Below are 24,464 nucleotides of genomic sequence, written 5' to 3'. Positions count from 1 at the left end.
TGAAGACAACTTGCAGTCTTTTTTAAATGTCTAACGTTATCTTTACTGCCTAATTTATGACTGATAATGAATGAATTTGGATAAGTTACATATTTATATCACGAAAAGCAGCCACGACATTCCTTTCACAGGGTTACGCGTGCAAACATTTACCGTGAACTTTTCGGAATTAAGTTAGCTCGCTAGCTGGCTACCTATCTAGCTTAATGCAAACCATATAACGACTGGATTTGAAAGTGGTGAGTTGAATTTTGTGTATTGAAATAAGGTGATTTATAAAATGCATATTATGTGGTCCTGTGTAGTGTTGCATGATAAGGCGCAAAGCTTCTCGTGATTACCATCATGGATATTCAGCCAATGAGCAGGCTAGCCAAGTAGCTAACATTTCTTTTTGACAATTAGGATCTTCAGTTTTGTGGAGTTCAGTGTGGCCAACGAATTAATGAAATAAATACAAAGAATTAATGAAAAAATTGTGCCCAATATTTTTGTGAATTTTGTTTTGTGTGTGATTTACACAAAAAAAGTGTACATCTACACTGAGAAATAACGATTTCGTGTATATATGTCACTAAAGATTAATAAGATTTAACTTTTTTTTTTACACGTTTGATGAGGAAAGCCACGTGTATCAGTATCACAGTGAGAAAGTGTGATGATAGGCCTAAATTCTAAGTGCTGTGCAGTTTCAGTGTTGTCTCCTGTACAATTATATAGAATATGTGCCCTTGTTAATTAGCTACCAACTTAATCTATGGATCACAAACTTTAGTTCTGTTTCAGCAGAAAAGGCAGCCTCAGCATGTGGGACACAGAGATCCGGGGCATGGCCTCGGCTCATGCCATTATTGCCTCCTCCGTCTTCATGGCCACCATTTTGCCAGCCATCCTTCTGGAGAAGTTCTCTGTGTACGGCATGCATTTGGTCTGGCTCTACTCTGTTGCTGGATCTGTTGCTGTTGTCAACATCGCTGTCTTCTGGCTCCTTGGCATCAGTCCACCAACAAAAAGACACACATTAAGTTACAAGGTAAAGCACAGAGCTTACCTTCCAAAAATTATCTCAAATACGTGTTAAGGTATCTAAGATGATCAGATAGATATGCTTCTTTTACTGATGTAGCCATCAAGATAATTTAAACAAAGACATTAGAAACATCAGGACAAATGCTGCTTCTCTGGGTTGTTCTGCTGCTGCTGAGTGAGCATTGTGTTTAGATGATGACTGTGCTCGGTGTGGCTGTACTGTCTGTTCTCTGTAGATATCCAGACTTGTGCGCTCCTGCCTCTACTTCCTGCTGTCCTGCTTGTTCTTTCACACGGTGGTTGTCCTCTATGGAGCCCCTCTCTTGGAGTAAGTTACTTAATGAGAAAGGAACACAGCTTTATATACACAGCTTTATATTTTAATAATGTGTTTTTATTTGCATGAATATATGTCTGGGTGTATCTTCACAGAAGTGCTCTGGAAACGTTCTCTCTGGCTGTCCTATTGTCAAGTATGACCACGCTACGGTGTCTCTGTATGCTGGGGCCCAATGTCCAGGCTTGGATCCGTGTGTTTAGCAGGGATGGGTGGGTATCACCTTTTGATTCACTCATAGATAATTTAATCATTATGTATAAAATGCAGAAGTCATTAACTGGGTTTCCATCCAACTGTTTAATGTGCATTTTGACCATTTGAATAAGAAATCATGACTGGAAACGCTTAAAGGTCCCATGTGTAAGAACTTCTCCCATCTAGTGTTTAGGGATTATATTGCAACCTAATAGAACTACGGTAGCCGTCGCACATCAAAAACAGTACACCCAATTCAAATACAATTCAAATACAGTAACACCCAATTCACACCAAAGATCGAGACGAAGGAGTTGCAGCGGTGTGAATTAAATGGTGCACGTCGTTGCCAGCTGCTGCAAGCCATTGCAAAGCATTTCATGTTACCATATCTAGTTGCAGCTCATCTCGTTGCGAATCTACCTAGATGATGGCCCTAGTTCCGGACTCCTTAATAGGTGTGTCAAAACATAAACGTTTCTCTTTTGTCATTGCTTGTGTGTGATGCCAATGAAACACACTTTCGATCATGGAATAAATCATTCAATTTTGCCTGTTAACCGAGCTAGTTAGCTAACGTTAGCACAGTAAACTGAAAGTGAATGGGAATGGTTAGTGATGTTCGCTAGCTAGGTAGCAGCTAAGGACTTTGGTTAAACTTGTATATTGTTGCAAACTAACCTGAAACTAGATGTACCGCAGAGCGGTACAAAATATGACCGCTGCCCAGTCCAGCACATTTTTTCCACAAAAATAAATCACGCTGAAAGGCCTATATGATTCTAACTGTCTCACTAAATTGCATTATCCACACTCAATTCTCACTGGTATCTGCTAGACAACAAGTACCAAAACATGATTAGTTCATAGATTTCACATGTAAAATTCATTTTATACAACCCCACCCCCCATCTTGCCTGTTCATAATTCTGAGAAATTATTGAATTGTGTGCATGTGTGCGTGTACACGTTTATGTTTATGTGTGTGTGTGTGTGTGTGTGTGTGTGTGTGTGTGCTTGTGTGTTTGCCTGCGTATATGTGTTTGTGCATGTGCATGTATGCGTGCATATGTCTACTGTGTGAGTGTGTCATACGTATGATTACTGTGAATGTATGTGTGTGCGTGTGTATCTGTTTATGCACATGTGTGCACATGGAATGGGTTAACATGACCCCTGGAGGCAAACATACGAAAAAAATTGGTCATCCTAGGCCCTACAGTTCTCAAGATATTCACAGAAAACTGTGTCTGCCCTACCCTCCTTTCGGGGGGTCCAGTACAGCGGGGGGGCTACAGATCAAAACGAAAAACGATGGTTCCATGCTATCCATGTGGGGTTACATGCCCACCAAGTTTCGTGTACCCCGGTCTTTCAGTGTCCCGGGAATCCTTGTTGGTGTACGGTCACTAAATGTACACATTAATTATTTTATTGTAAGGCCCCCCATGAACGAAAGTTCACAAAACTTGGCATGCATTCGGAGGGTGTCCTAATGATCCTACACTTTCAATTTCGTGTAGTTTTGACCATGTCAGCCAGAGATATTGTGATGAAAACATCAAATGTTTTGCTTTTTAATTTTTAACTAGGTGGCGCTATACATGAAATAAGTGGTAATGGGATGGGTTGACATGCCCCCTTAAGACCAACATACAAAAAAAAGGTGGACCTCCTAGGCCCTACGGTTCTAGAGATATTCACAGAAAACTGTCTCCGGCCACCTACAGGCCAGTTGGTGTATAGTAACATAAATTCATTTATTGTGTGGCCCCCCATGAACGGAATTCCACGAAACTTGGCGTGCATTCAGAGGGTGTCATAATGATCCTACACTTCCAATTTCGTGCAGTTTTGACTATGTTAGGTCACAGATACCTGCGATTACAACACCTCATTTTTACTTTTTTGTGTTTAACTAGGTGGCGCTATACATGAAATGAGTGGTTATGGAATGGGTTGACATGGCCCCTTGAGATCAACATACAAAAAAAATGGTCCTCCTAAACCTTACGGTTCTCGAGATATTCACAGAAAACTGTGTCTGCCCTACCCTCCTTTCGGGGGGTGCAGTCCAGCGGCGGGGGGCTACAGATCAAAACGAAAAACGATGGTTCCATGCTATCCATATGGGGTTGCATGCCCACCAAGTTTCGTCTACCCCGGTCTTTCAGTGTCCCGGGAATCCTTGACAGAAATTTGGACATGCGAAAAAGGAAAAAAAAAAAGAAAAAATCTGACTAAACCTATATGACCGCCGCTTCGCTGCGCGGCAGTCATAATAACATACATTTAGCAACTTTGTGGTAGTCTGCAAGGTCTAGCAAAACTATGGTAGGTTAGTTTATCAACTGTCTCTGGGTCTAGAGCCTTTGAACAGACCTGGCTGTGCACAAGAGCTTTGCTGAGACAGTGACGGATCACAAACAAAGTTATTTTTTCTCTTTATTTGTTTTGTTGTAAAATCCAATGCCAGAAAATGGGTTCATAACTTACATGGCTAAATGTAGGGAAATTCAGTAGATAAATCCAAGAAAGTTTTTCTTTGCATGCCAAAGACGGGGCTGTATTTCACAAATGTCCCTAGCCAGCCACCGTTATTTTAAAATGGCGCACGTAGATGGAGTGTTTATAAATGCTATGTATATGTAAATGACGATTTCTAAGCCCATAAGTATGCTTCGAATTGGTGGTGTTGGAAATTAAACATGAATGAGGCCACATTTATGAATGGGGGATGTTAATATAGCTATCAAACAACTGAAAACGTTCCACACAGTCTCTTTAAAATTCGCATTTAATTTTCTAATGAGTATACAAAATGGATTCGTTAGGGCAGGCTGCCTTAACTCCTGATTTGCATAAGGCAGGGGTTCCCAACCTTTTTTGGCAGGTGACCATATTTTGATGTCACAACATTTTGGCGGCCCCAATCATCTCTGCCGTAACATCCAGACGAGAACGGTACTTTGATTTCCCCCAAATGTCCTTGTTCGTCTGGTTGTTTAGCCAAGCTTTTCGTTGATCAAGCACTATTCCAGCAAACATCTCATGCGGGCTCTCTAAGTTTATTTTTATGTAGCTAGATTGTACTTACTTAACTTGGATATCATGTTTTTTTCCCCATATATGTTTTATTTAATTGATGTATATTTTTATGTAGTTTACTGTTCAATTGTAAGATACCCATATCTCAGCCGACCTCACCCCGTTTGAATTTCAGGCGACCCCACATGGGGTCCCGACCCTATGTTTGGGAAACGATGGCACAAGGTATAATGCAATTTAAGTTAATGCAGTTTGTTGCATTTTGTTAGCCTTACGAGCCAGACCCACATCAAGATGGGTAGAAGGTAGGGTCTGGGAACTCACCATTGGCAGTGCTCAATCTGAAGGGTGGGATAAACGGTTGTCTTTCAAATTCCCTCTGCACGCAATAGGATAGCGCTACAACTCATGAGTGCGTTTTCCCACTAGTGGAGCTAGTTGGCTAGTTGATCAAACTTTTGCCAACTTACAAAAAGCTTAACTCGAGTCACGCTGTTCGTCAGCAGCAGCATCCATCTTCTTTGTTTTCAAGTAGCAGGGAACTCACACGGAACCGTCGCAAGTCAGTCGTCATTATGTTAAGCCCGCCCACCGACTCTATACACGATGCAATTGGCTTGATCGAAGTTTGATTTTTCCAGCTTGCAAGCCAACGGAGAGTTGCTAGACTACCCTGGCTGCAAATTACATTTGCTGCCGCTTGGGTGCGTCTAGATTTGTTATATGGCATACATGTTTCCATAAATGTTGCCCTGACAACCTTATGTTTTGATCCCACAGTTGAGCAGATTCCTTTTATTAGGAGAATGTTCATTTCCCCTTGATTAAGGGAATGTTCACATAACACAACACACGCAGATGCACATTTTCTTTAGATGATTTTCATGAATGGTTAATGACACCTGATGGATTTTGGTCTACATGGTCTTTAACATGTTTCATTTTCAGTTTTATGCTAAGTGAAAAATGAATAATATAGTAATAATGTGTCTGCCTTATATGATGCGAATGGAAATCAAACAGTCCATCAGCAGTTTATTGGCAAGCCACAAGAGGGCGCATGCTAGCCCTATTCTGAGTGTTGGCCTTGGGCTTGTTCCAGTTTTTTTAGTGTCACTGCACTTTGTGTACCATTTTTTATGTATCTATTTATTGTTTCATTATAATTCATTGCAATATATTTTATTTTACCTACAATTGCCACTGTACTGTGGGACTGTTAGGTGAGGCACCCTGCTGCATTCTGCTGTTTTGTTCCACGCCCTTCAGTTGACCACAGTACTGCCATAACCTGATCCCCTCTTGCTCTTCCCCCAGGCATTGTTGGAGGCTCTTCTGCCTCAACATTACTTTTAGACTCAGAATTAATATATGTGTGTGAACTGTGTGTGTTTGTGTGAACTGTGAACTGTGTGTGTGTTTGTGTGATTCAGGGCCATGTCAGTGTGGGACACGTCTCTGCAGATCACCACAGGGTGCAGTGTGCTTGGAGCCTGGCTCGGGGCATTCCCCATCCCTCTGGACTGGGACCGGCCATGGCAGGTTTGTGGCCACACACACACACACACACACACACACACAGGCATTTAAGACTAAGGGAATTCACCAACACTCACAACTGGGTGATTATGGCAACAAATGCATGCTTCTCCTACAGAGACATTGCAGCACATCACTTCATTATTGCACTTAGGGGCCGTTTATACGAGAACGATTGCGAAGGAAGACGACAAAATATTTTATCATAAGTGCCTTTCGTTTACACGGCGACCCCGCCATCGGGGCTTGAAGACGCAAAAATCTGAAGACTCCTTCCAGAGTGTAGAGTTTTGAAGACGACCCGGGTTGCGTCTCCGTCTAAACGGCTAAACCAAAGATCCTTGATTACCTCTCTGGCTAAACTGTCAAATTAGAATGTCTGCGCGTGACGTACCGGGGTTCTATCACACCACCACCCAGCGGTCTAGAATGCATATCCAATCGAATATCACATACTCTTGCGTCTTCATATAAACAAAGATTTCCCCCTGAGAATGGTCGTCTAAACGCGAATAAAAAAATGAAGACGAGACGCCACTTCTGCGTCTTCTCTTTTCATCGTCACCGTATAAACGTAGCCTCAGTGGGCAGTGCAAGAGCATGGAGCAAGAGTGTGGTTGCGTCTGGGTCTTGTGTACACTGCTGTTGATCCTTACACTTCAAAGAGCATGCAGGCCATGTAAGAACGGGTGAGAATAATGGAAAATATTCATGCATTTTATGTAGATTAAATAAAAGAAGGAATATGGCGAAATCCGGCAGATTATTGACTGGTTTATGATTATCAATGTTTTTCAAGGTTTATGAATACCCCTCATAACATGAACAACCATGGATGAAGAAATCTTGTTATGCAAACTGTTTGAGAGATTATGTGTGTGGTGAGTGTGTTTGGGTGTCTTCCCAATCACCGTTTAATCTCGGGAGTAGCTTAGCAGTGTCCCTTCAGTGACTGCTCACTTCATTTTCACTTAACCAAAAGTTGATCATTCTAGCAAAATCCCTGTAAACAGGGACGGTACGACCCAATTCAAAGCTCAGTCATCATAATCCCCCTAAAGACGCTGCCAGAGTAATCCAGCACTGCGGGACTCCAGACTTGTACGACCTGATGATTACATACTCTTAACCAGGCTTCAGGGACCTCTGAAAAGGGCTAATGTAACAGTTCTATTTGATGGGTCATTCAGGAGGCAACCACTTATAATATTGAAAGAAAAGACAAGTGGCATTTTGAAAGCAGTACGTCATTCGGTGTAGTCAAGTCACCCTCCCTAGAGTACTGGAGGAGAGAGGGTTGGTGGGTAGAATGGTGTTTGACTTGGGAGCTCTGCTGTCCTGCGCATGCAGAATTAGAAGCTGCCGTTGCCCTGGTAACAATATTGCCATGACAGCTAGGGGGATGGAGGAATCAATCTCTGTGACATTTTTAATTCGGAAGCACATGGCAAAATCTGCATTAGCCGGAGAACAGAAACTGCTGGGCAAGGAGTTGCTGGCCTTTTATCTTAGCAGACTGCGGAGCAGTGAGAAAATCCTCAAAGCCCCGCAGGAAACTTGTGTGACAAATGTAGCATAGATATGCGACCTATGCGACATGCCTACTGCGCATGATATTCCGATGTCAAACTGTAGTTGTCATGGCAACTAGATGCACATAAAAAATAGTGTGCAGCAATACAAGGCTCTGAAGGTATGACATGTCTCCTTTGGGGGATTTAAAAGCAGTACAAAAAACAGGCTGTATGAAATTCTTACTTTTTAATGCAGCAAACACAATCTCTGTACATGTCTGTTTATGCTATAAAGCTTGGCTCGTAGATTTTCCCTTTATGTTGTGCCTTTTTATTCCAACACTCAAACACTGGAACATTCAAAAAACAAGTAATTATAACAACGTTTCACTTTGAAACTTGTTTGCCTCATATATAGTAACCACAGGTTTGAAAACAAAAAAACCTTTGACCTTTTTCGATAAAACTGTGCTGCTACGATAACCTTTAGCCACACCACACATCTGCATGGACTGTGCAACAAGCAGTAAAAGCAGGAAGCCAGAGTCTGAGGCTTCCTGCTCAGTTCATATCTGACATGACGATGACCCTGACAGGCTGAGCCATGCTGAGTATCAAAACTGGACAAAAAAACAAAAACATCTCAGCCCACATACAGCGAAATAGCAAGGCATCCAAAATGACAAGAAATAACATGATAAATTCTGTTCTGTCTTATGAAAAAACATGGTTGGTTGTTGTAGAAAAGACCGCTAGGGCACAGTGATTCTCCTGTATGGTCGGGCCTGATGGCATGGGATGGGGGTTGGTGCTGAGTCCTTGTGTGCTGTGCTGTTCTAGGTGTGGCCCATCTCCTGCACACTGGGCACCACGGTGGGCTTCCTCACGGGCCTGCTGCTCGCCCCCGTCTGGATCCACTGCCACCGCAAGCAGCTCATCTACAAGAGCAAGTAACGTCTGGAGGCACGACGAAATGTGCATAAGTGTGCACTCACACACACACACACACACACACACACACACACACACACACACACACACAAAAGAAAGAAGCTGATGTGGACAAACGGGGCGGTGGCGGCGGCGGAGGCATGTGATCCTCAGATATTGAGACGTGTCAGTCAGGACCAGGGGACATGTGAAGGACTCCCCCCCCCCCCCCCCCCCCACCCCCCTCCAGTAGTCACTGAGGTCATATACACAGGAAATGTTTTAAAAAATGTCTTGTCTTAATTTAAAACTTTTGTTCTTTTTGTACTATTTTGGTGGCAGTATGTATTCTTTTCTTTGTGTGTTCTGTTTGTCCCCCCCATAAGGTATTTGGTACTGAGTAATACAGACTTTACTGAGACATTTTATACAGTGGGTGGATGAAAGAGAAAGAGATAGAGAGAGCAAGAGATTGAGAAAAAGATAGCAAGGGAATTTTGCAATCCAGCGAACAGAGATGCACTATTTCCTTTTTTTTTCTGGTAGCAAATAAAGAATCACTTCTGTAAATGCTTGGCGTGTGTTTGGTTGTGCTGCTGTTTGTTGAGGTTGTTGCGTCTCCCTGTAGAGGCCACGGACGGGTGCATTGTGTGTGTTGTTGCGTCTGCTCTCCTCGTGTTCCCGTTCCCCCACACTCCACTTGTGTGCCTGTCGCTGTCCTCTTCTCCTCTCTGGTCTCGGACTGTGCTTGTACATCTGGCGCTCTGTCATTGTGACGCTGCTCCTCCCACCTCTTGTTCCAGTTGAATGTGTTGTTTATTGTGCCCACTGCACCTGTTGTTTACCCCCTTAAACCTGCTCCCTGATCTTGAAAACCCCACCATTCCCTTTCTGATATTTTCTGCCCCCCCCCCCCCCCCCTCCCCAAGTCATCTTCTGATTGCAATATCATCTTCTGGTTGCAATATCATGCTCTTGTTCTTTTTTTTTTTTTTAAAAAGTCTTTGTTGTGTCTCTCTTTAGCTTATTTAGCACACAGTCACATTGGTCAGTCGGTCATGCCTGTAGGGGCTGTTTTCCTGTCGGGCTGGCGACCGGGCGCTGCTCTCATGTGATGAGGCAGCAGTTGATGCAGCGGGGCCCCAGGCGTCTTTTCAGGGCGCCCTTCTTTGGGGCCAGGATGGCGATGATGGCCTCGTCGAACACCGTCTTCAGACCCTTCTGTGTGAGAGCGGAGCACTCCACATAACAGCAGGCCCCAATCTGCAGTGACACACATACACACACACACACACACTTCATACTTACAGCTGTGAAATGCTTTTTTTATTCACTTGGTGTTAAGAATCTCTTATCGCTGGGAATTGGGTACCCAGCAATGCCAAGTTAATACTCTGGTGCAAATAGCATGAAGTGACCTAATTTTACTACATGTTAATGCACCTTGTGAAATTATATTTACATATTGCATTTGGGTGATTAGTTGTAATAAATTATAGCGTTTCTAAATAGGAAAGGGAACATAGGAAGCCATGCTTTTGTGTGGTAGTGTTTGGATGCATGCATTATCTCTCAGATTGGAATGGATGCGGCCGAGTGCTAGAGGTTCAGTTAATGAGCATGGTACCAGACAGGACATTGCCAACACGCGGATCACAGATCTACTTCATGCCTGTTACACATTCTGAAAAATCTACCCATAATTCCCTTCATGGAGATATATTTTTTAAAAAACATTTAGATTTCAGTAATTTTATGATTTTCCAGTGCATTTGTAAATGAGTAGTCCATGATTAACCATGTGTACTGTATATGTATATGGACTAGATCACCTTTGAAATATATACGAAAGGTTACATATCTCAAAGAAGAACTGAGCATGACTTGTTCAAGACACTTCTGTTTCTACTCACTAGGACTTCCCAACTTCAGAACCAGATCAGAACTAGTTTTAGATGTGTATCATCACTGCTGCTATGGAATGCCAGGTAATGATGTGGGTGTCTTTACTGACATTTTGACCCTTCAGGTATGTGTAAGACAGGCAGCATATCTACAGTGGCTTTGTGAATTAAGAGTAGTGCTTTTCTTTTAAGAGCTTGGTCTCTGCCCTCACCTCCTTGGCCAGCTTTTGTCCCTGTTCTGTTGGAATGGGCTTCTCCTTCACATCGTTCAACTTGGCGATGGTCTTTGGGTCATCCCGCAGGTCAATCTGAAAAGGTCAATAAATAACCTCAACAATACGCCCTCACAAATATAACATCCCAAAGGCAGACTGGATGCTTGCTGTATCCATATACTTGGCTTAGTTGACATTTTGGTGTTTACAGAACATACATCGTCCAGAAACCTTGTGTCTGGCTCCTGGAAAATAACACTCTTCAATCACCCCGCTGGCTGCCTCGACAGAAAGTGTGTTTGGGGGGTGGGGGTAACCTTATCAGGGTGTTACTCTGGAAAAGTTGTTCCTACTGTATTTCCCACATCTCAACACATTAGCCAGATCATTTCTGTAAAAAGTCGTTTAAAAGGGCAACTGGATTTTCCATTTCCCAGAAGGGCAGCTGAAAGCCAGAGCAGCTGTGCAGTAAAGTGAGGCCAGCTGACTAGCGACTACCTGTGTATGAAATTGAACCCCATCTGTAGCCACAGATCTCCATCTGATTACAGTTCATCTTAGCGTGCTAATGCTAATTTCCAGGACAGTAGAGGAGAGGAGCGAGGGGATGAAAAAGGGAAAGGTGCTGCACAGGACAGCGGGCAAGAGACTCTTTTCATCGATCAGCTAAGCATTTGTATTCCACACACTCTTGGTCGTGATTAAGAGCGGCTCAGACACAGCAGTAAACATGCCCTGACAGACGTGCAGGGGGATGACAAACACTGCCAGGATGTACAGGTGCATGGGTTATGACATGGGATTTCTGGAGCACAGAATTCATTTGACCACTAACATAATGGTTTTTTTCTGGAATGGAAATTTTTTTTATTGAAGTTCTCAATGGTAAAAAAAACTTTGATTTCAAGTGTCAAGTTGGTGTCATTACTCCTAGCACTTATTGGAGCAGTCATTAGGGCAGACGGGATGTGAAGGTGGGCATGAGGCTACTGAACTGTGTGGACTCAATCAAGTGAGAGCTGCAAAGCAATCCTACATGTAGGAGAGAGAGCATCTAAATGCGATGGGATAATCTATTCTAAAACCATGCGTGCTGTTTTCAGGTAGATGTGAATGGTGATGAGTAAGACATGGCTGAGAGGATGGAGAGTGCACTGAGATGCTGACAGACCCCCCAAGGAGAGAGGTACTCGCCTGGGTTCCAATGAGCAGGTAGGGCACATTAGGGGCATACTCCTGCAACTCAGGCACCCACTCCTCCCGCACGTTCTGAAAGCTGGCAGGGTTCACCACAGAGAAGCAGATGAGGAAGACGTCAGTCATGGGGTAGGACAGTGGCCGCAGCCTGTCATAGTCTTCCTGTGAGGTAACAAAGCAGGAAAAGGGTGACTTAGTTCATGTTAAACATCACAGCAGAGGTGAATATGGCAGCATTACCACATGTATAGTACGTATTGACATCAGAGACATGAGTGGAGAAGCTACACAGATTTGGCATGTTGCTGTTTCCAATAATAGCATTCAGGTGACCGTATTTCTGAGTGTCTGAGGTGAGTTAGAGCGTTTGTTGTGTATTTTCAGTTGGGTTTCCATGTGAACAGCTCATATCATAGCTCGTTTTTATTCCACTGCTTTTGACCGTGTGCTCAGGGCTGAGATCTTCAGCCTCTGTAACAGATAAGCCTGGATTTACACTATAGCCATGTGAGTGATGTTTCTGGGGCTGTGTGAGTGTGTATGTCTGTCTGTCCGTCCGCCTGTTCAGGACAGGTACCTACCCTACTTCCTGTTGTAAAAGAAAGGTGTACTGCCTGAGATGTAGCTAACCACTTGATTTCAGATTTTGTTCCTGCCAACATCACTTCCTTGTCGGAGATACTTCACGATATGTGGGCAAATACGTCCCAAACTATCTCAGGAAGTGGTTTGAGTGACCGGTTTAATGCGGCTTCATTTTTACTTCATTTTTACATTTTTACTAAGTGGACTTTTTACTGTCCACTTGTGATCCCAACACTCAAGATGCATTTTAAAGTATTAACAGGGTCTAAGACTGGGCAAACAACTTCTATGACATCAGGCCTGGTAAGCAGTTTGAGAATAGCATAGTGTCTGTTTGAAATTTAAAAACAACATCAGTAATCTGAAATGATAAACTACCACACCAGTTTAAACTTGTATTAACTGAAACAGCAGTCTGAAACTATGCACTACAACAGTAGTGAAATCTGAAACTACATGCTGCAACAGCTGTCTAAAACTAGCTCATCAACAACAGCTGCAAATTAAATCTCTTAAGATTACACTTGCAATCTGACTCAAACTATGACAGGAACAGTCTGACACCGAGTAACCTTCAGTGTAAGGGTAACTACACACTCAGGCAACAAACTGAAACTATACAGTACAATATCAAGAAGAAACTACAAACTGCAGTACCAGTCTGAACTGTAAGATTTCACAAATGAAATTCAGAAAACAGTGTGAAACAAATCTATACTCTACAGAGCCACTTTAAAACTGCTGCATTGTGTGAATGCATACATACATTAGTATGGCGTATATGTATATGTATGGGCTTGTGTGTGTGTGTGTGTGTGTGTGTGTGTGTGTGTGTGTGTGTGTGTGTATTAATGTCGGTGGCCACTGATGTTATAAATATATCCCCCTGCCTGTTAAAACATTCTGCCGAGCGAGAGGGATATTATTTACACCCTCTCTGCCAAACTGAAATTGGAATAAGGCAACAGATCACCCACCCACATCTCCTGCCATCTCTCCATCTATCTCATGGGCGAGCTGGTGATATACAGCGCCTGTGTGCTGCTCTACCCTGGATAACAAACAGGCGCAGCCTTGTGCAGCAGGATGGTTTGGGTATGGAAGTCATACTGGTATATTAGATGGGTTGCATCATTGTTTCACTCCCTTGAAAACCTCCTGCCTCATATGATGCCTAGCCTGGTCTCACCACACCCAGAAGAGGGTCTGGCATCGCTCCAGTTGGAAGTTTCCAATCGTAGCGTCGCAATAGATGTAGACTTTGTCTAAACTTTGAAATAATTGCTCCATCCTGACCAATTGCATTGACCAGGGATTCGTTACTTCCTACTTTGCCTCTAAATTTACAAACTGATAATGAACTGCCCTGGCAATAAGTAGGGGGGGTGTTAATACCAAATACCACAATAGCCCTGATTTCCTGATGCAACAAGATGTTTTAAGCACTCCAAACCCCCCCCCCCCAAAAATTGCTTTTTTAACCCTGCAAAATGTGTGTTTTTTGCCATATTTCACAGCTTTTCCACTTTTTGCCTATTACAACATATAAATATTTCTATGTTGGACCATGTAATGATCTCACATGTGTCATGTCATATTGTAAGAGTACTTTGCACAATGAAAAGTCTAATGTCAAGGTCATATTGTAGGTGAAATGTCACCGAAATGCCTTTTTTCCCCAAAAAATCAATAACATTCCCACACTTTATCAAATCATGATTCTTGTCGAAATGTGTCACACTACTGGCAGAAAATGTAAGTGTCATACAAGTTAAGATATTTTGTTTCTAAAAAACAGTCTCATGTGATGTGGCTTTTATTCAGTGACAAAACCCACATTCACCATAATTGAAGTTTGGCATGTCCAGTACTGACGAACAAATTAACAATGGCGATTTGTATTCATGGAACAAGGTCAAAATCCAAGAAGGAACTTGAAGATGTGGCCTATATGGAAGCATCGTTATACCCGCTTCCTCGCCAATATGAATTGGCCACAGTCCAAACAAAGTGAGAAATGGAAAACTGACATGAAGGAGTACAATGGGGATATGGAAAATCTGTTTGACATTTTTTGTGAGAACAAATCGGCACGATGGTCCCAAGAGAACCTTTTTGGGGTCAAGATGGGGGATGAGGAATGGCAGTTCTTGCATTCCATGCGTAATGACCGCAAAAGTTACTGTGAGGAGCAGGTTGATAGAAAGTGGGAGCGAACAATGGAACGAAAGAATGCGAGAGAAAAGGCCCTGCAGCATGCAGAACAAGGAAGAGGAACAGAAGAGGGCTGATACAGCATTGGTTGGGTCAACATACGAGGAAGCTATGGGGGAGGCAACCATAGACCACCACTGCATCTACTGATAGTATAGCAGGTAAATACAGCAGATGATACCAGAGACTTTCTAATGAGGAGACACAGCACTCAAAAAATCCTCCATAGAAATGCATGGGGTTAGTTTGTAACGCTGGTGTCTACACATATCCCATCCGTTCCTCTGCAAAACGTCGACATGTGAATACATTGAGCCAATCATATGGTGTGTTGTGAAGACATTGTGCCAATCATATGTTGTGAACTCGCTGCTGGAGCAAGATTGGTGTCGTGAAGCCTTGTGCAAGCGCATTTCTGCTGAATAGGGTGCCCAATGAGTGCCCAAAAAGCGTTGCAATATGGCCGCCGAGTGGAGGGACTTGCCTAAAAGGACTTTGATGATACATACAACCCTGCAACAGAGGTCAACTTTGTTTTACATTGTGCATTGTAATGATCTCTGCTTAATGTTTCTTATTGAATGTAATTCTGGAGCATTTTGGGTGACCTATGACCTTGAAATAGGATATTTTATAATGCAAACTATTCTCATGGCATGACATACCACATGGAAGACCATCAAAGGGCCCATAATGAACATTTCTCTACACTGAACTCTACACATAGAATATTGTGTTTTTTGCAAAAAATAGGCATTTTGAGACATTTTTGTGACCTTTGACCTAAAATATGACCTTGACACTATACCCTTTGTAGTGCAAAGTACTCTTACGGCATTGCATGCCACATGAAATACCTTTAAAGGACCCAGCATGAACATAAATCCACTATGTACTTTGAAAGTTGGCAAAAAACACACGTTTTCAGGGTTGAAAAAGTAATTTTCAGGGTGTGGGGGGGGGGGGGGGGTTATTTCATGAAATAACACCCCCCCCTACAATAAGGAAACAACATATAGCCTACACCTGTGCTGTATACATGTAAATATACAAATTTGTCCAGCAGCAATTTATTAATGTTTGACCATTGTATTGCTTTCTCTAGCTCTACTACGGCCACTTTCGATATCAGAACAAACTGTAACGTTATTCCCTTTTGTCCCTGATTGGCCCGCCATCCTGGTAGCTGAGGGAAACATTAGTACATTGAGGGTAGCCAGACTAGTATCTTAGAGAAAAATGAGCTGACATGCAGGCGGGCGGGGCTATAATACCCTAAGCAAACAAAGAATTTGTGTGTCCTCTCGTTAAAATTGTGTGTGGATCTGAGTGTGTGTGTGTGTGTGTTTGTAGTAATGGTGGTGGTAAGGGAGTTTATTACATTGTGTTCCATTAAAACTGAGTTTTCTCCCTGAGAAATACTGCTCTATTGTCAAGGTACCCCAGGAAGTGTTACTACTCAAACACTCAGATACATAACCAAGGGGAACCCTCAACATCTCCTCTAAAACAGCTATGTGACTGTCCAATATTACCTTCACCTGTGTCTGTTTGTTTACATGTGTGTCTGTGTGTATTAGTGTGTGTATTTGTGAGAGAAAGCAAGCGTGAGAGAGTGTGAAAGAGATAGACAGACAGAGTGAAAGAGAGATTGAGACTGAGTGAGGGCTTCTCGGTGCTCTAAAAGCTGAGAGGAAATGGCCTGGAACAAACAGGCACCAGTCTAATGCAGTGGACCTGGGAGCATGGCGCCCCTCCTTCTCTTCCTGCTGGATGAGTGGAGCTGGAGAATTAAGAGCTGCCCTCTCCCTCTCCTCTTCTGGCTCCCCTGCTGTTCTCTCTCTCTCTCTCTCTCTCTCTCTCTCTCTCTCTCCAGCCCCAAGCCTGAGTGTCCACACAGGCAGCCCAGCACCGAGTGGTCCACTACACCCACACATGCACAATACCACCAATTGTTCAGACCAGCCATGTGGTTCCATGTGCTTGTATGTGCATGGCATGTATGTACTAAAACACACACACACATACACACATACACACACATGCATGCAATGTGCTTATGCTGCTTATGCTCAGAGTGTGTTGTTATTTAATCTGTTCTGGACATCTCAGGAGCATCTGATGTAGAATAGGATCAAACACCTGACTGATGTCTCTATCACAGTAGTGGAAGAATATAAAATAGAGTACAACATCGAGCATGGCAAAGAAATGCTGCCAAGTCATGCACTGCTGCCATTGATTTTTGATAAAGGAGCACTGGTTGCTGCAGATGCTGTTCCAGTGAAGAACCTGGACAAGCCAAAAGCACTGCTACTGCAAATAACTGGCCTGCAATGACTATCGCATATGAAGTCTTGTCTTTTTAGTTGTTCGTAGACTGACAGATAGTAATTCACTTTGTTTACAGTAGTAATTACTAATTAATTAATAGTATTTCACTCCAGCTACTACTAACATTAGTATGACAGGCACAATTGACAGGTACTATAAAGCCTCTGTCAAACTTTATTTCCTCTTTGTTTCAGTGACATTATAGCCTGGAAAAAACCCAGACGAACTTCCGGCAAATTTGAGAAGGGTCTGGTGTCAACCCGGGCTAGTGACATTACCAAAACCAGATGAAATGAATTGTAACATTGAAATGTGGTATTTCCTATATAACACAGAGGCAATGTAAAGACACGATATTAAATACAACTTCACGGGTGTAGAGAACAAGATGTGACAATATCTTGTTTTTTTGTGAGCCACGTTCGTAATTTGTTTACATTTCCTTGCAAGAGGACCAATGTGTTGCAGCAATGGAGACTAAGAGCTCAGCTTGCTTTAGAGAGTGTGCTACACACCATGACTTTATCAAATCATGATTCTTGTCGAAATGTGTCACACTACTGGCAGAAAATGTAAGTGTCATACAAGTTAAGATATTTTGTTTCTAAAAAACAGTCTCATGTGATGTGGCTTTTATTCAGTGACAAAACCCACATTCACCATAATTGAAGTTTGGCATGTCCAGTACTGACGAACAAATTAACAATGGCGATTTGTATTCATGGAACAAGGTCAAAATCCAAGAAGGAACTTGAAGATGTGGCCTATATGGAAGCATCGTTATACCCGCTTCCTCGCCAATATGAATTGGCCACAGTCCAAACAAAGTGAGAAATGGATATTGCAACGCTTTTTGGGCACTCATTGGGCACCCTATTCAGCAGAAATGCGCTTGCACAAGGCTTCACGACACCAATCTTGCTCCAGCAGCGAGTTCACAACATATGATTGGCACAATGTCTTCACAACACACCATATGATTGGCTCAATGTATTCACATGTCGACGTTTTGCAGAGGAACGGATGGGAATCCTGTAATCCAGGTTCCATATTCTAGGTTCCCCTACTTGACTGGTATTAAGGCCGTGCCCCTTTCTCTTTATAAACATATATGTTCCTGTCCACATGTGTGTATGTGGCGTGTTGGGGAGTGGGTTTGCCTGTGCCTGTGCATATAAAGTGTGTTTGAGTGTGAGTGGTTTGTTTGTGTGATGTCAGCTCTGCGCTCCTGTGGATTTTGGATTTTGCGGTCTGCTGTGGAGCTGTAAATGGGTCAATTCACCACTGAGTACTTCTCTCCAATCAAGCCTCCAATCAAGCCACCAATCCTTACACATCCTAAAACTCCACTGTTGGAGTAGACTTTATTCCTCTGGCACATACAGACCAAAGAAGAAGAAGTAAAAGAGACATAAGAGATAAAAGACAGGAGGTGAGGTGAGAGAAAGGCAGTGCTAGATCTCCTCCTGTTGTCCTCCAAAGAGAATAATTCATAGGCATGTTTATTCAGTCACTGCACATTAATTACAGCGTGCTGTGCAGCGAATCAAACCCCTCCCCACATACCTACACACTAAGTTTCACCTCTAAGCACTTACTATTCAAAACACGGTTTTGCACAAACAAGACCACAGGGCTCACAGATGACTCTCTCTGAGTGTGAGATACTCGCCATGCTACTTTGAGGAGATGCTTTTCATCTGTCATGACTTAAAAGTGTGTCTGTGTGTGCGTAAATGTGTGTGTGTGTGTGTGTGAGAGAGAGCGCTCAGCTTGCTTTAGAGAGTGTGCTACACACCATGTGTAAACACACAAATGCCACTTGTGGCTTTTTCTTCCTGAAATAGATTTCCAGTCCCAGAGGAACTTCACACAGCACATGTGCCAAAGCAGGTAGACAGACAGCAGATGAGTACAGCAGGGATGGAGAAAAAGGAAAGTGGAAAGAGGCTCAGTTCTGGCATTTGACTAACAGTGAGATTAATGCAGGACGGCAGGTGCCATCTATCACTTGATCTATCACTTTTTCATTACTGGATAAATAGCATCACCCTCAGGGATGGACATTAAGTAAACAGTCACACCCTGCAAGGCGTTGTCCAAGTGATATTCTGCAGGGTGGAAGGGTAATGATTTGGCGGTGGGTGGTCATGGGTGGTGTTTTAGTGGCTTTCAACCAAGAGGTTCTCGTGTTATTCTGTGTTGTGCAAACAGCAGCTGCTTCTCCCATCTGGAGCCGCCAAGACTCCGTCCTCTCAAAGCTCCACGCCCCATGTGTACAGTACGTCTCTCTGAGACATAGGGAAGTAGTGAACGAAACAAACACGTCAGACAGAGAGAAGGAGAACGAGAAAAGAAAGAGAAACGACAAGAGAAAGACAGAAAGGGACAGAGCTCCAGTGTGAAGCTAGCTTCTCTAGGTGAGTTTCTGCTGCCTCCTCACATTCAGCACGTCAGCACCAATCACGCAGCCAGTCCACGATTTGATCTGAGACCAATCTGACGCTTTGGCGCGGCTCTGGAGACGAAAGCTCCAAGGCATAGTCAGATCATCTGAGAGTACCCCCCCCCCCCACCCCCCACCCTCATCACACACACAAAAATCCCCAACTTTACAAATGCATGTACATTCTTCTCACATCCTCTTCCCAATCCTGTCTCATTCCAGCTCCTCTGCCACAATTACACACAGTAGATATGTGAGAGAGGGAGAGGGTAACTGGGGTAGGACTATTTGTCACACCCAGGGCTGTAACGCTCGAGTGGTTCAAATGTATGACTGTGCAGTGGAGTTCATATGGGTGAAGACACCCCCCCCCCCCCCCCCCCCACACACACACAGCCACAACCCTCAGCAGCACTAACTCCCATCACTCCTAGTTTCATCTCTCTCTCTCTCTCTCTCTCTTTCTCTCCCTCACTCTTTTCTGCCCTTTCATCCTCCTCTCCCTCTCTCCCTCTCTCCCCTTCATCCCCCTCTCCAAGCCTTATGACCCACTTCTTATAACTTGGAGCCACATGTGCTGGCAAGGGTCCGTGATGAGAGGAAATTTGAAAGGGATCCTTTGTTCCTCTGAGTGTGCAGCCATTATTACTGCCATACTCTCTCTGACCCGCACGCGGCCTTCAGCATCCACTGATCAATCGCAGGCGGCAGGAGCCTTAACTCACTCCAGCTGCGGCGACAGCATATAGCGCGTGCTTGTGTGTGTGTGTGTGTTTGTGTTTGCCTCTAAAACTTCTTTGAAATCAAATCCCGGCCACATCTTGACTGCCGTCTGCATCTGGCCAGCCTCCCTGCGGAGAGCAGGAAGGGGAAAAGCAGCCACATGTCTGCTGAGCCCTCTGGCTAAGTCCTCCACCACACCCCACACACACTGTGGCTTTACTACCACAGCTCTGGCCTTGAGCCCTCAGTGTGTGTGTGTGTGTACAGAATATAGACTATGCAATATTAATGAAGTTTGTGATAAGTTGTTGTGCTATGATTGTACTATGATTACATGATGTCAGTAAGATAAACAAGTTCAGAATGTTTGAATGTTTTTTTAGCCTCCACTCACCTGACCAGCTGTGTCATACAATCCGAGCAGGTACTGCTTTCCTCCAACATTTACACTGACTGGAAAAATCATACACACAATTCTCAACAGCTTATTCCTGTCTGCATGCCCACACTATATATTCTAGTTGTTCAAACAGATTCACAATAGTAAGAACAACATTCAATACATAACACAACAATTGGGGGTCATCTCCCTTTCTCTCTCACCCACACCATTCCATTCATACTTATGTCACACATGCACACTTCTCTCATCATCACATAGACTTGTGTTATTGCACACATAGGCAAATTAATTACCTCACTGTTATAAACATACATTTACTACTTGCACACTGATTAGTGTCAACATCCCCTGCCTGTAAACAGTTTTTCGAGGGAGGAGGGGGTCGCTGTTATTGAAGCTCACAGGTGGTTTTAATAACAACATGCATAAGATCAGTTAATCTAATCGGACATGTACAGCTCTAATAACCAATATGATGTGATAATCATCATTAATATCCCCAAAGCTAGTATTTAGTCAAATGTGAATGGTAAATGTTTCATAAGATGCAAAACATCAAGTTAAAATAGATAGCAATGAAAGTTTATCTAATTACCACCAATTCTTTTTAACAATTTCTCTTTCATGATTTACCTGCGTAATGATCAAAAACAGTGGGCACATACTCTTCGGGAAAAGCGTCGTTTGCATAACTCATCAACAGACAAGTTTTCCCAACGGCACCGTCACCGACAACCACGCATTTCAACATGATCGTGCCAGTTCCGTTTGCCATGACACAAGCAGAATCACCATCTTCAGTGGCTGAATTCCTCCTGCTGTTTTGAGGTGAAACCTCTGCGTTTGAACTGTCACCAGCGTCCCGCTTGCTGTGCACACCGCGGGGATGATGTGCGTCCAAATGCCATCTCCTCTGTACTCCTCTACTCTCAAACTCGGCAGAGTGGCTTTTCTTTGACCGTGCGAAGTCAGTCAAATGCAATCCAGACGTCCGATATTCCAGGTGATGAGCGTCCGCACTGAACCTCCAGTGCTCAAGTCATTCCCCCCGCCACCCCGTGCGACTCGGAGTGTCTGCAGCCCAGCGGCACTTTCTGGCGACCCACATTCGGCGCTCTCCCTCTTGCACCCAGCCTCACCTCCCCTTAGTCCCCTGTCTCCGGAGCCTGCACGAGCTGACTTGCAACAGAGGCGGGGTAGGCATTCCGAACAAGGGAGTACGTCAAAAGTTTTATAAACCTGTTTCACAGGGAATTCCCCTCTGCTGCAGTGGAGCAGATTGAAGAGCAATATAGCTTACTTCACACGTTTTAACAATTAGACAGCAATTTTAATCACAGCAAATAACCATTGTTACTAGAAAGGTTTGTGCAAATACGAATGGGCTATCCTAACATACATCTAACATTATTTGGCCATTGAAATATGATGAAGTGAATAAAACAGTTACAACTATTGACATTCAATCAGGAATTTGACAAACATGTTCTGTTGCTCTTGGATATGATGCCACAGGAATACCAGCGATAATGCAATGGGCAGAGTTGCTGAGACAGCTTGCTTGTTTGTGTGTGTAGGCCTTTGTGTTGCTGATTTTACAATCATTTGAAATTGGATAAATAAAGGAGTGGAAATAGCGACAGAGTAAGCTGACAGAATATCAATTACGTTTTTTGTCCTATTTCAAAATGCTCACACTTCTAAGTCAGCCCTGCAGAAACAGCAAAAACAAACCTACATTCTGCCAACACATAGGCCTAACCATAAAGTAATTAATTCTGTTATTATTACTACACTGTAATCTACCAGAGAATTTGATCACATTTGTTATTATGGTATTTCATTATGTTATCACCTACTGATTTTTGTCTAGCAAGTGCAGACCCCCTAGAATTTAGCCTGTACATTTCTTTTGAAGGAGAACTTTGATGATGGTCCCTAACACCTGACTGCGGTCCAATCAGCTGGAAGCGAACTGAGCTGCTCAAAGATGCGCTGCTGGATCACTTTTGACAGCCACTGCAGAAGTCATGTGATTAAACAATTACCTCATACCTTTCGTGCGCGCACGAGCGCGTGCGTGCGTGCGTTGTATTTGGGTAGGCGCGATTGGCATACTCATCAGACCTGTATTTTGTAAAGTTTCGATCCTGTTGGTGATGCAGAAGAACCCGCAGTATGTGTGGAAGATGTATTTTCACGGTTTGGTTGATGCCACTGTCAGAGGCAATATTTGATCCTTAGCAGGTGGATTCACGTCGTCCGTTGTCCAAATAATTATTGTCCGTATTACTATTTATTTTTTTCTAATAGGAGGTATGTTAATGCCAATACTATCTCCCCAAGAAGGCGACAAAGGGAATTATTCCCACCCATCTTAAACTTAGCCCAAACAAGCGTAGCCTATTACAGGGGCTACCCCACCCTAACCAGGTTTTCTTTGGTAACTGCCAAGGGTTATCAAGTACTAACGATATTCATGTTGGTATTTAAGCTGAGGTATCCAATGTAGGGTTCCAGGCTACTCCTTACACAATTGTTTCCTATCAGTGGGTGTGCATTGTGCAGTGCCTTTTGCTGTAGTGATGATTCAATGTTTTCATTTGCAGATTTGCGGAGGGATAGGTTACTGTATGTGGGTGGGATCGACAAGAGGGGCTTCAGCATGATGAGTATGACACCAGCAGCTGGGTATCAGGAGGGTGGTGCAGTTGCCGTGTGTCCTTGTAAATGAAGGGCTCGTGATTTCAACACAGCAGCCCAGAGGCACAGACGGCTGGTGGTCTGAGGATAATTTTAGCGATGTTTTATTTAGAGCAGTTGGATGGTTATTATCTTGGTGGGCTGACATGGTCTATAAGACTAGAATTACAGCAAGACTCCCCACATGCCTTGGGAATGAAATTTTTTCCCTAGACATAGTGTAAAAAGCCCACTAAGCTAGCAGATCCTTTATTGTTAGCTAAGTATGCAAAAGAAAGAGACATATTGAGACATATTCTCAACAGGTTTTTATTTAGCTACGGAGGGGGTAAGGGATCTATGTTTATTTTAATGTCAATAATTTTTGTGTGAATAAAATGTAATATTATTATACGCATCTTAACAAAGATTATGTTTGGTCAGCCTCAGATAAAAGATACTGAAACAAAGATGCACTCCTCTGTGTTGGTGATAACTTCTAAAGCTTCCATTGCGCTTTAATTACAACAGTAAATCAGCACCTCCTAAATATGTTGGCACAGCAATCTGACTCCAACCTGACTCATGACTATACGTCTTCAAATTAGTCACGATAGACGTTCTTTTGTTTCATTCACTGCAGCTCCATGAGTGTATGCCATGCATGTATGCACAAATCCACAACAGGTTTACACCTAATGCACTCTGGTTCCATCTAGTGTTAGAAGTGAGATCTGTGACACAGCATTGGGAAATATCGGTGACTTTCCTGAATATTCACCATTTAAAATGGTAAAAGCTGGGATGTGTAGATTGTATAGATGTAGGGTAGTACATGTTTTGTAAATGACTCCCATTCTGTCCAAATCTCATGGCCTAGTTTTCTTAGCTGACCTAGGGCCACTGCACACCTTTGACTGTCCCAGTTGAGGCCCTTCTGGAAAATTAACATTTCTGCACCCTCTCCCCATGATTAGTTTTGGGTCTTTGTCATTTCTGAAAAATAACAATAATAACAGATGGTTTTGAGACAGACTTATTGTTGGAAGGCTCATAAAACCAGACTGGTATCTGTTCTCTGACTGCCCACTGCCAAAAGGTGACATGATACATCCTGAAGGGGATTTCCCCATCCTGTCTAAATGTGCCTAGCTGAAGGAATAGTA

The 24,464-nt window shown here is 43.2% G+C and overlaps 2 protein-coding genes and 1 long non-coding RNA gene across 5 annotated transcripts; 2 read left to right on the top strand and 1 right to left on the bottom strand.

The window, feature by feature from the left end:
• The first annotated feature begins 65 nt into the window (after positions 1-65).
• pigf (phosphatidylinositol glycan anchor biosynthesis, class F) lies at positions 66-9,165 on the top strand. 3 transcript variants are annotated; one of them, XM_042078369.1, is made up of 6 exons: positions 66-239; positions 776-1,033; positions 1,266-1,357; positions 1,462-1,578; positions 6,046-6,154; positions 8,506-9,165. In XM_042078369.1, exons 2-6 carry the CDS (start codon positions 806-808, stop codon positions 8,617-8,619), a joined length of 660 nt encoding a protein of 219 aa, XP_041934303.1. In that variant the 5' UTR covers positions 66-239; positions 776-805; the 3' UTR covers positions 8,620-9,165. The 3 variants fall into 3 exon arrangements, with proteins under 3 accessions (XP_041934303.1, XP_041934304.1, XP_041934305.1); XM_042078370.1 differs by having other exon boundaries at positions 100-239; positions 790-1,033; XM_042078371.1 differs by having other exon boundaries at positions 101-239; positions 787-1,033.
• Positions 9,166-9,591: 426 nt separating this feature from the next.
• rhoq (ras homolog family member Q) lies at positions 9,592-21,794 on the bottom strand. Its single transcript, XM_042078372.1, has 5 exons — positions 21,250-21,794; positions 20,608-20,666; positions 11,909-12,073; positions 10,712-10,807; positions 9,592-9,858 (listed from the first exon to the last, which is right to left on the bottom strand). The coding sequence occupies exons 1-5, from the start codon at positions 21,389-21,391 to the stop codon at positions 9,703-9,705; spliced, it is 618 nt and encodes a 205-aa protein (XP_041934306.1). The 5' UTR covers positions 21,392-21,794; the 3' UTR covers positions 9,592-9,702.
• LOC121697089 lies at positions 18,078-22,733 on the top strand. Its single transcript, XR_006026388.1, has 3 exons — positions 18,078-18,476; positions 18,892-19,464; positions 22,535-22,733. It is a non-coding gene; the product is annotated as an uncharacterized LOC121697089 (long non-coding RNA).
• The last annotated feature ends 1,731 nt before the right edge of the window (positions 22,734-24,464 follow it).

The sequence above is a fragment of the Alosa sapidissima genome, chromosome 22 (assembly GCF_018492685.1).
Source record: "Alosa sapidissima isolate fAloSap1 chromosome 22, fAloSap1.pri, whole genome shotgun sequence".
Classification (NCBI taxonomy): domain Eukaryota; kingdom Metazoa; phylum Chordata; class Actinopteri; order Clupeiformes; family Clupeidae; genus Alosa; species Alosa sapidissima.
This window is presented reverse-complemented; position numbering and strand designations above follow the sequence as displayed.